This window comes from Parasteatoda tepidariorum, chromosome 9, assembly GCF_043381705.1.
Source record: "Parasteatoda tepidariorum isolate YZ-2023 chromosome 9, CAS_Ptep_4.0, whole genome shotgun sequence".
Classification (NCBI taxonomy): Eukaryota; Metazoa; Arthropoda; class Arachnida; order Araneae; family Theridiidae; genus Parasteatoda; species Parasteatoda tepidariorum.
In genome coordinates this window covers 14,190,362-14,203,102 of record NC_092212.1, presented here as the reverse complement: position 1 = coordinate 14,203,102, position 12,741 = coordinate 14,190,362, and the positions used below count along the sequence as shown (strand labels likewise).

At 29.9% G+C, this 12,741-nt stretch overlaps 1 protein-coding gene across 1 annotated transcript in view; it reads left to right on the top strand.

The window, feature by feature from the left end:
* The window catches only part of LOC107438447 (DNA (cytosine-5)-methyltransferase 3B), a 40,222-nt gene extending 32,914 nt beyond the window's left edge, over positions 1 to 7,308 (top strand). The window contains exons 16-18 of the mRNA XM_071185278.1: positions 732 to 816; positions 2,755 to 2,858; positions 7,020 to 7,308. Of these exons, the coding sequence (XP_071041379.1) occupies positions 732 to 816; positions 2,755 to 2,858; positions 7,020 to 7,167 (337 nt within the window). The 3' untranslated portion in view covers positions 7,168 to 7,308. The remainder of the gene's footprint in view (positions 1 to 731; positions 817 to 2,754; positions 2,859 to 7,019) is intronic.
* The last annotated feature ends 5,433 nt before the right edge of the window (positions 7,309 to 12,741 follow it).

Sequence of the window (12,741 nt, the reverse complement as noted above, 5' to 3'; positions counted from 1 at the left end):
AAATGAGTAGTTTCAAAAAGTTAAATCGGAGAATTTCTTCGAGAAAATTTCTGATACGCACATGCTATTCACAAAAGAGAAAAAAAAGAGCAACATTCACGATTATTTTTGTATTTGAATAAATATTTTCTTGGAATGCAAAATCTGAGAAATAAATTTTTTTGCACCGTTGGTACGTTAAATTTCACAGAAACTAAAAAATTACCGCTTCCCTTTTTTTTTAAACGAGAAAAGTATTTTTAATCGTTATAGATTTTTTACGAAAATTGTTCGCAAAGAAATGAAAATTAATATATTTTAGTTCGCGGGCCACAAAAAAAGGTTTCGAGGGTCGGATGCGGCCCACCAGTTGGAAACCCCTGTTCTACACAATGAAATAGAAACTTGAGAGATTTTTTTCTTGAATAAAGGGAGCATCATGACATGGTAAACAATTCACTGCGAAAGTGAACGTTTTCAATGAACTTTCCTTGCCGGATCACGATTTTCCAATCCAGTGGTTTTTTATGACCTATTCACCCATTTGGCCTTTTCTTCAATAAATAAAACATAAAAAAAAACTTGAATCTTGATTAGTTGACGTAAAAAAATTTGATTGCGACCAACTACAGCCAAGACGAGAGTCTCCAAAAATAGACCGCTGCAAGGAAGAATCGATCGAAAAAAATCTTCAGATTTCTAATTCAGAACATTGATTGGTTGTTCAACTAATGTGATTTAATTTTGACTAGTCATTCTCGTATTTGCTATTCCTATGATGATGAAAGGCATGAATTGGAGAGCTGCCTCCACACTGAACTTGGACGAAAAGCGAAAGTAAGTACAACGAATATTCATATCAGTAAAATTAAGCTACCCAAAGCAGCTGATTTTTACACTAGGTTTACGGGACACGTCATTTTGACGGATTTCGACTTTTGTAAGGAAAATTATAAAACCCGTTTGAAATTTTATTTTATCTCTTGTAATGACTTTTAACCATTGATCGAAGTTAATATATATTAAATGCTATTTACCTCAAAAGCGTTTGAAATATTGAAATTCTCTATGTGGTATACCTATTTCTATGGATATGCGTCAATTTGACGCGATCATAATTTAGACAAAAGTTTAAGTAAACAAGCAATTATCACATCAATAATAAATAGGAATGTACCGACAATACTTCGATTCGTTATCTCAAATAAAACAAGTGATAAACAACTGTTGCCGATAAGCAATAATAGAAAGAACAAACGCAGAATGTCAATTGATGTCGGATTTTGAAGGTTTCAGTTGCTTAGTTCGAGTATTGAAACATAAAATATTAGAATATTTCATGAATATATATCTCATATCTTCAATTTTTTCTTATAGTATACATATACATTGGTTTCTAAGTGCAGAAATGCCAACTGCTTCGGACACGCGAAAATAATTAAAAAAATGGTAAATAACAAAGTAATTTTTGAAATATGAAGTGGTGAATTATATAAAACTACGAATTATTTAGAAATAGTGGTGGATAAAAATCTACTAAATTGAATTTATTAAATTACGAATCACAATTCTTTCATACGTCAAATTGACGTGTGTCCCTAGAGATAGGTGTATAAGAAACGTCCGTAAACCTAGTATTAATATATATATATTTTAGGATTCCACACTAATCTTTTGCAAATTAAAAACTTCCCATCGAACTGTTAAATTAACTACATATTTTTATATACTTCATAAAATAATGTCATTATACTAATTATTAAGATATAAAAATTTTAAGTTTTTGAGATTCGATGGATGCCTACTCAATGGTGACAACGGACTGCAAGAATCTAAGACAGACGAGATGGAAAAAAAAATTAAAACCAGTTTAATTGGCTGATGAAATGTGTCGCTATTTCTCTTCTATTTTTTCTTTAGCTATCAAACAATTTTCGGTGTTTCCTGTTCCGTTTTGCTCAAAAGTGTCGCTTCAATGAGCACTTAGATCGTGAAATCGGGCATCGCTCTCAGTCGTGAGCTGCGGGTTTTCAGTTCGATCCTGGCAGCCGACTGAACTACCGGTGTGTACAGCTAGCAGAGTGCACGTTAAATCTGCTCTGGTCTCGAGTTTGCTGTGGTGTGGACATTTAGGGAAATGGGTATCAGTTCAGACATTGTTCACGTCTTCTTAACGATATCAACATTGCGCGGTTTTCCAATGCTTCCTATAACTGAAAGCCTCCACACGGTTTCTTATAGGTAGTCCGATCTGACCACTGTGAAGGATATCCACTTACCGAACGAGTCACTTAATATAGAATGTAGTTAAAATAAGAGAGTGGTAGCAAATATATGACTAAAAATGTATTTTTTAATGAATATTATTGGTTTGCCTTATTCACTTGCTAACCACTAGGGATTCAATTCTGAAATATATAAGATAAATTTTTCTCATTTACTTTTATAAAAGGTTTTGGGTTCATGCGCACAACTGGTTCACTTTTTAAACTGTCTGCGCGGACTACTTATAAAAGACCGTGTGGAGGCTTCTTGATGTAGGAGGTGATGGGTTTTCCCACTAACGTCATTAAAGTATAGAGGTTGATGATGATTGAAACGTTAGATGTCGATAATGTTTTCATTTATTTTTTATTCGCTTCAATAAAAACGTTCCACCTTTAATGTATGTCGTTTTTTTAAACTTTATTTTTTTACAGTTATTCTTGAAATATATGTGGATCATTTTGAAAAACTGGCCAAAACCATACCAGAATTCCTTTTTCTTCTTTACAGGTAAATAAAATCAAAACGGTCACTACGAAAAAGAATTCATTAAGTGATATGCCAGTTGAAATGAAAGGTATACCTGACATTCTATGGATAACTGAACTCGAAAGGTAAATTTAAGTACAATATGCATCCAATTTCGAGCATAATTTAGTAATTTTGCTTGCCAAGACAACGGAACTTGACCTCGTTGCCTCACCTTTAAATAAAGGTTCGTTTAATATTGTATTTATTGATAAATAGTAAGATTTAAAAAAAAACTTTAGATAAAACTACGTTTTTCTAGTAAAATGAAGAGGAAAAGAGAAAATTTTTTTTTTCATACTTAAAACGAAAAATGTTAATTGAACCATTTTCGTAAAATAACTGGTGTAATTTTTAGCGTTATTGAATTTTTGATACTTACGTAAAATCCCGTCAACCAAAATTTGCCAAACCTAAAACTTATATGATTATTTATTTTTGCAAATAAACTGTTCCACAAATTTTTCAATCATATGCTCTGAAATATCAATTACGACATTTTTTATTAAAAGAAATGTCTTTTTGTTTTATTTCCCATTAAAAGAGCAATGGTTTCTCAAGTTAAAGAAATTTGCACCAACTTTTCTGGTAGAAGAGAATTTACACAAGCTCCAAAATATTTTTAAAAAATGGTGCCTTTTGGTGCTTTTTTAAAAAGTGCTGCCATAATTCTACATGAATATAAAAAATACGGAGGATATAAATTTTGCTTGTATAGCGGCCTGAAAATGATAGAAAATTGCATTCTAATCAGTCACGGAAACGGTCAGGCCTATCAGGCATGATCAGATAGTGGTCAAAATTTGATTGAAGGATCCCACCCTCACAGACACACCAAAACGGTATTGATATAAACAATTGATATACAAATACTTTTACTGAAATTTCTTCATCAGGACGTTGTCACACTCAAGATTTCCCAAGCATGGCATATGCAAATGATTTGAATTTCAACACCTTCATGTGAAGTTTTATGATTCATATATATAGTACGTTCGGACAGTCCTGGCCGAGCGATCCCGCGAGTTCGAATCACAAAGTAATTCGATTTCGATGTATGAAAAATTCAATGTTTAATTTAGTTCCGTACTCTATACTTCATTCTTATTTTATTTTTAAATTCCTTGTACTCATAAGTATAAAATTTAGTATAATTGCTCAATCTTTTAGGAACAACTTGATCTTATATTACTTTCTATGTTAACATAAATAGTTATTTGAAATTCAATAAAAATCAATTAGCTAAAATTTGCTGAACTTTTTTTTCCCTCCTCTGTGGAATGTTCACTACAAAAAACATTTTCCTATTTAGTTCAAATTTTACATTTAATCAGCATTTTATACTATATAAAATGTAATACTTTTCATAATAAAGAATATTACTTTTACATTTACTTTTAAACATAACTACTAAAACTTTATACAAATATATTTCTCAATTGTCTGGTTCTAGAGTTCTGACTTATTTAATGAAAAGTACCTGGTAAAATTCTTCGTTTTATTTTAATTTCTTAATCGATACGAATTTAGTTTTCTAGTGATGGATTTTTTTTTAAATGTACTTTAACAAATGAAAGAAGGTGAGTTTTTCTGATCAAGATAAAAAAAATTTAAATTAATACATAAAAACTTTCGCAATTTTCTTTAACTGTACAATTTTGAAAAAACAACTAAAATAAAATAAAGGATTATCTTGCGTTGTAAATACCATTTTATGAATAGAATTAAAATAATAGGAGGTCAAGAGCATCATAAGATCATCCCTATTAACCCTTTCGCGCCGACTGTCACAAATACGTGACAGCATTAAACTGTATCAATCAGGGTAAAAAGATAAAACTGGTAATCAAAGTATTTCTTTAGCAGTTTATTTGTGGGCGGAGTTATAATTATTTGATTTATTTAATTCACCATTACTTTGTTCAAAATAAAACCATTTAGTTATACTTTGAATTAACATTGATTATATGTATGATTAAACTATCAATAATTAAAGTAAAATCAAAGTAAGTCTGTCAAATTAGCAACGATTATATTTAAGTTACCGTTTTTTATTTAATTACAACTTGATTCTGATTTTGTACGAATGTTTTTCTGAATCACCCGTCCCCAAGGGGTTAAAGCACCCACTAATTTACAATCCAGCTGCCTTTAACGCCTCTTTTTTTTTCGGAGAACTTTGCTGTAGTTGGTCCTAATTGTAATGCATATTTCTTTTAAAATTTGTTACCTCAACAATGTCAAGAAGCAAGTTTTTTTCTTTAAATGCCTGACAGGGTGGTTAAACGCCACTGGATAAGAAAATCGCTATCCTTTTTCTTTTCGCTTTATATAAAAATAAATTGGGTACCTAGGCCGCGCAGCGGCCTCTAACCTTTACATCATGAAGTAGAACATTGTTTGAAAACATTTTGAAATTTGCAACATTATGGTAGCAAAATCTCTATCCTAATGAACACACAATAACTTTGTAATTAGCGGAAATAAGAAAGAAACTGGTTGTAAAACTATTTCATTTCTAGATTTTTTAGAAAGTAAAAAGAAAGCTATTTTTACTAATGAATTAGCTTCCAGTATTCCCATTCAAAAAACAAGATCCAGTCTTAGTCAGCCACGATCTTTCGAAAAAGTTAGATTTAGGTGCTCGGCAAGATTTATTAAAGCAAGTTATTTTGATTTTCCTCTTTTCTGGAGTACAAACAGCTTTGAAAGGCAGAAATTTTTCTATGGTTGTCACGGAAATAAGCGCGTGAAGGGAAAACAAGAAAGATGTTTAATCACCCTACGAAAACAAAGGAGACCGCGGTAGAGATCAAATAATGAGATTGTTAGAGTCCTTTAAAAAAAAAAGAGAAAAACACGAAAACTTATGAGTAGAATTAGTTCAAGAAGTCCAATTCGGACTATAGTACTAGGGAGTAAGTAGGATAGTCAATTACTGCCATATTTTGACTCTGTTGGAAAATTCTTTTAAAGTGGTAACTAAATTTATAAAAATATACATATTTTGAAATATGAGCAATTCTACAAATAAACGCCAATTAGACGGCCAAAAAAAATTTTTTTTTCGGGGGGCACACTATTTCTACATGAATTTTCATCTTTTTTACACCCTAAAAAAGCAAGAAAAAATCGTGAACATGAAATTTTTTCTTCGTGACATACTTTAAATGTGACATATTCTTTCTGACATACTCAAATAAAACTGAGCCATTTATTCAGATAAAACGATTTTTACGTAAATATAATATTATTATAATGTCTCTCTAGAATGTATTTATAGAGATTTCATACTATAAGATTATATTTTAGTATACAAAACAAAAATAAAAAAATTTAATCATAGTTCGTAAATTGAAAAAATTGGGAAAAATTTAAAATTGGTATTTTGTCATTTAAAGTATGTCACAAAGAAAAAATTTCATGTGCAATATTTTTTCTTGCTTTTTTAGGGTGTAAAAAAGAAAAAAATTTATGTAGAAATAGTGTGCCCCCCAAAAAAATTTTAATTTTTTTTTGGCCGCCTAATTGGCGTTTATTTGTAGAATTGCTCATATATATATACAGGTGGTTATCAAAATAATGGAAACACCCTAGATTTTGAAGGCTTGGGAATTGCTGTTCTGCCGTAAATGTTNAAGCAGCTATGAAGTAAATAATATTATATTTATGTAAAAATCGTTTTATCTGAATAAATGGCTCAGATTTATCTGAGTATGTCAGAAAGAGTATGTCATATTTAAAGTATGTGACAAAGAAAAAAATTCATGTTCACGATTTTTTCTTGCCTTTTTAGGGTGTAAAAAAGAAGAAAATTCATGTAGAAATAGTTCCCCCCCCCCAAATATTTTTTTTTTTTGCCGCTTAATTTATGTTTATTTGTAGAATTGCTCATATATATATCTGATAAAAAAAAATTTCGTTTATTTTTGTTTATCGGAGTGGGAAACTTCAAAACTGATTTTATAAAACTAAATTTGAAGTTAACTTTATGAAATTTTAAGTCGAGTCTCCACTCTTTACCCTTCACCAGTTTGTGGCTACCCTACGTGCACAAACATGTCTGCAGAGGTCTCAGCAAATGATAAAGAAATTTTAGTTTTGAAAATGCATTGTCTTAATAGTTTAAGGTCACTTTGATAAAAAAAGCGAACTTTTATAGCACAAGAAGTGGGTTAGTAAAATAAATAATACTACTTTCTGTAAAATCATTTCTCCTTGCAAATTTATAAGTATTAATATTTTAGAGTGTTTGGTTTCCCGATGCACTACACAGACGTTGGAAATCTTTCGCCAACCAAAAGACAAGAACTTCTTGGAAGATCCTGGAGTGTTCCAGTCATCACGCAAATCCTCAACCCCTTACAAAAACTGTTCAAGAAATCATCTGTTTAATTTTATTCTGATCTTATCTTACTTTACGATCTTATTTTTCTCTTATCTTATGATCTTATTTTTATTTTTCTCGTTTGAAATATCTTTTCTAAAATCTGATTTAATATGTGTCATTTTTCAAATAAACTCACTTCATTTTGAGTTCTTTATTAAACTTGATACCGTGCATAAACACTCAAACTTTCGATTGCAAACTTCTGATATTTCGAGAGGGCATTTAATAAATAAAAGAACATTTCACTTATTACATTATTATTATAAAATGTAACAAAACATAAATTAAATTTCTTTTAGTATGTTTTTAAAAAAATTTCAAAATGAAATCTCTCTTTAATTTAAAAAAAAAAAAAAAAAACTCTGGTTTTGATCAAACAAAAATGATTTTCGCTTGATTTACACCCAGCTTAAGATTGATGGATGCCAGGTCGAGAATTTAGAATTTTTATACTTGTCCATCAAAATGTCTTGTCTGAAATTGTTTGGTCCTTCAGAATTTTTCCAATTCTAGACAATTTGAAAATTTTTTTAACTCAACAAAGTTCAAACAACTTCAAAATTTTTCAAAGTTTAAACTTCTGCTAATTCTCATATAACCGCTTTTCTTTTGCGACTTTTTTTTCTGTCAAATTGTCCCGATTTCGAAAACTTTTTCATATTCTGAAAAAAAATTGTAGTAATTTTTAAATTGTTTGCTATTAGAAAAATTCTGAACTTCGAAAATTTTTGAAGTAGAAGAAAAGAAAACAGGCTTATAAATATCAGAAAGTTGGACTTAGAATGATTCTAATGTTATTTTAACTAAGTTATTTTCTTGAATTTAAAAAAAAAGTGCACTTGAAAATTTTTGAATTGTCTAGATTTAGGAATTTTTTTTTAACTTGAAAAAAAATTATTTGTACTTAAAATTGTCAAATTGTTAAGATTTAAAAAAAAAATTCAAACTATTTGGATTTAGAAACATTTTTAAGTTACTTGGATTTAGAAAACCCATGAGGATTATAGAACTAAGAAAATTTCTTGAAGTTAAAATAAAAATTATACCTAGAAAATTTATAAAAATTGTCTAGATTTAGAAAATGTTTTTAAATTTAGAAACGAAATTGTTTATTCTCAGATAAATTTTAGCGTCGTTTAAACTTAGAAATATTCTTTAGTTTCTTGAACATAGAAAATGTTTGAAATTAGAGAAAAAACGGGTATATACTTAGAAAAATTTTCAAATTGTTTCGACTAAGAAAAATTCTAAAGTTATTGAAGTAAGGAAACTTCTAGAATTTAAAAAATATTGCACTTCTAAAATTTTTTGGTAATTTTAGACTCAGAAAATTTTTTCCACTTAAAAATTTTTTATTTACGAAATTTTCCATGTTATTTGAACATACTATGTAGCCTTAATGGTAATTTTAATATCAAAGGAAAATTCAAAACAATAAAAAAAAAAGAAATTCGCCTATTTAACTGTAATAGATTTTTTCCTTTCCTGCAAAATATTATCATCTAAAAATATTTATTTATTTTCTTCAAAAATTCAAAATAAATAAATCTTTTGAGCAACAAAATAATAGGCAATGGCAGAAAGACATCTATTTCTATGTGAGTGGAAGAAATTCAACACAATGACAAATTAGTCTTCACATAGAACAGCGGTTCTTAACCTATGGGTCGCGACCCAAAATTGGGTCGCGAAGCATATTTCTTGGGTCGCGCTGAGTCGAACCAAAAAAGTTAGTAATACACCAAATAATAAGTAATACCTCCTAGAAGAAGTCATTGTGGCTTACTCAGCCTAATTTTGACTTCTTTTTGGGTCGCGACATGAACATATTTCTCAAATTTGGGTCGCGGCTTAAAACGGTTAAGAACCACTGACATAGAACATTGATTGAATTACTACAACAAATAACTACGAGGGAAATAAAGGACACGCCTTCATGTAAAGATATTGAGAGAGTCGATTCGTAACCTTGAAGGTCACGGTCGAAAAAGAAACCGAAAGTTATTAGGGGGCCAATGGCGTAAAGAGGTGCCGGGATTCTCGAAGTAAACTACTTGATTAGATGTTCCCCAAAGGACGATTGTAATTAATGCAGTAAATACAGTAGTCGGAAAAAAGAGAAGAAAAAAATTGGAGCATTTTTATATTAATGTAGGCCGTAGTTACACTATAGTGAGCAATTCACTATTTCAAAAAAATATTCTGAATTTTTCATTAAATGTATAAAATACATAAATTTAATGATCCCTAAAACTTTATTACTAAACTTCATTATTAAATCCCATTCATAAAATATTTTGCTTAACCCAAACATCCATTAGATAGTTTCCTAATAAAAATAATAGCCATGTAATTAGTCTTAGAGTCCATAATCGACAACTTTATGCTTCCTTAGGCTGAAAGTTAAGAATTGTTTCTCCTTTTTTCAAGAAAAAAATAAATAAATATTTACATATTATTTCACTACCCTTCTTCTCAGTACTATTTTACTACGCCTTCATGCTTCGGCATAAGTTCAGCATTTTAAAGTAGATGAAGTAAAAAAGGATTAAAGATTGGAAGAAACAATATAGTGTTTGACAAGTGTTTAAATATAGCTTGAATTCGCATACTAAATATAGTTTTAACAATTTTAACAACCTCTTCTCATAAGGGAATAATAAGCTAAAATATTTATTGTCTTAAAAAAAGAAAGAAAAAAAAAATGCGAAAGAGAGAGAATAAGACCGAGGAGATAAGAAGGGAGACAATAAGACTCGTATTTTGTAGGAAATTTTTTTCTATTTTACATGTAGGAAATATGTATCAATATCAAAATTTGGAAAAATATTTGAATGCTTCTACTTTTTGTATCACAGAAGAAAAAAAAATTAAAACAAGGAAAATGCAATTATGAGCAACCTGCCCTCACCCCCCATATGCCCTGGGCTGGATTACCCATTAGGCCATGGCCTGGGGCCCTAAATGATTAGGGGCCTCCTTAAAATGGATTTTTTGAAAATAAATTAAGAATAACAATGATTTTTTCAAAATGTTCTGATTTGTTTTAGTTCTAATTTAATAAAATAAAGTAAAATTTAATTTACTATTATCTTCTTTTTTAAACATGCTTTCTTAAATGAAAAGATATATAAATACTTTTATATTTGAATAAATAAAAAAATATACGAGAAAAAAATTTAATCTAAGGGCCCCAAAAATTTGAATGGCCTAGGGCCCCGCTTACGCTTAATCCAGCCCTGCATATGCCCGAGCATCAAAAGGGCAGGGGGGACAGGTCACCACGTATCCGACATTCCTGCAAATAAACTTAAATTGCAAACTAGCAGGCAAGGCTATCACAAAATTCTTGCCAATTTTTAAATACAAATTTGCTCAAAAATACTAACCTGTTTCATCTGTTCCAAAATACTAGGCTGTGACAAAATACTAGCTGTGGTAAAAATAACAGGCTGTTCCGATATGGCATGTTTAAAATATTAGGTGGTAGTTTTATTAATAATAGGTTGTTAAGACACAGAGGTAGAACCACAAGGGGGGGGGGCTAGCAGTATACTATCCGTAATTTAATTTTTTTTTTAATTTAAACCTTAGAAACTCTACTTTTTATTAAGAAATTTAAGACACCCTAAATGTATTTGCAGGATGATCATTTCCTTAGGAGAGAAATAAAAAAAAGAGGCATATAATGATTTACTTCGGACGCAAAATAATTTTAACGAAACGAAATTTGAGTACTATTATTAATTTATGATTGGAATTAATATTTAAGTTTATAGAGCGACATTTAGTTTTATTGGAACTAAATTTAATGACTTCTATTACAGCTCTTTTATTTTTTAAACTATGAAAACACAGAAATTGAGACTTACTATGATTTCACATATACGTTACAAAACTTATCGTATGCTACTCACGTCCCGCAGTGGACTGATCGTTAAATTCTACTACACGGTTCCCATTAGATCACCGAAGTCAAGCATCCCTGGCTGCCGTCCGTGTGCGGGTAGGTGACCACTTGGATCAGTCTGCGTAGGGACCGAGGGTGTGCGGTATGGGTCCTCGTTAAACTATTCTACCGTAAAGCGCTCGAATTCGAGTGCAGGTCGTCGGGCTACCGAAGCGGGAGTGCCATCCCCTCTCCAGATGATGAAAATTGTGATGGCATGTCTTCGGATCATCCTCAGGGATGCTTCCCAAACCGTCGCCAATAGCCCATTATGCAGCTCTAGTGTGACATAAATGAACTACAACGTATGCTACTCACGCGAGATGTTTTTAATTCTTGCTGATACAAGTAAATCGTTTTTTAAAGTCTATAAATTGCTTTTAAGTCTTGAAATATCATGCTCACACTTATAGGGAGGGAAAAAAAAGACTGTTGAGAAAATTTTGTTCTATTGATCGGATTTTCACGTTTTAAGTGCTATCTATAATAAGTCAAATTCTTTGACTAAACCGATCTTTTGTTGGATGAATTTGGGTTATTTGTTTTTTCTTTTAATTCTATTTAGGCTCGTAAATTTTACTTTTTACGTATTCCATGTAAAAAAAAAAAAGTTTAAACGAATTAAAAAAATTTTATTCATTTTTATAAAATTTGTTTAACTAAGGTAAATACAAAGTAATCTTTTCGAAATTATTTCTTAATTTATATAATTTTGTTTAATAATGGTTGAAACAATTTTGAATACCAAGGCACATTAACTCATGTATAATTTTAAATTATGTAATTTTAAATGACGCAAAGCAAAATTCGAATGAAGTCATGTCTTTTTGAAATTTTTTAACTTAGAAACGATTTGATCAATAATGATCAAATTTTGCATTTTAAAATTACACAGTTAAAATGATGTAAAATTTACATAGCTTAAATTTTAGTTTTCTTCTAATTATAAATAACAAACAATAATAGATAATTATTTAAAATTAATTTTTGCATTCAATTTTCTTTAAATAAATACATTTTTTAATTGTGTGATCAATACTTCCAACTTAAAATTTCTTGAGATATGGCGATTAACTGAAATAAATGTGAATAATAATACTAATTGTACTTAAACTTAGGATTTAGACGACCACTTTTTTGCTTAAACTGTAGGGACCATAATTTACAGACTCTCCCCCAAATCAAAATCTGTTGAATAAAAGATATTGTTATTCATGTAAAACAGTTTTTGTGTCCGATTCGATTCTGTATAATATTTAATACTAGCTAATTAGCATATTTAGGGTTAACCTTAATATATATATACACTGGTTATCATAAATTAAGGAAAATTCACAAAAATCGCGATAACTCAAGAAATTACACATGGAATTTTATGAAACTTACCCACAATATACAACACATAGTAAGGTATTAAACAACATAAAAAGAAATTATCAGACATTAATAGTAGTATAGAAATTAGCACATGTATAAAATAAACAAATTGGAAGTATCGGTTTGCAATAGAAAAAGTACCTTTAATATGGAATATGATTGCCTCTAGAAGCAATACAGCACAAACAGCGATGTGTGATGCTTTCAATTATGCGGTCTATCAGTTCAATAGGAAGTGAGAGCCATTGCTCTT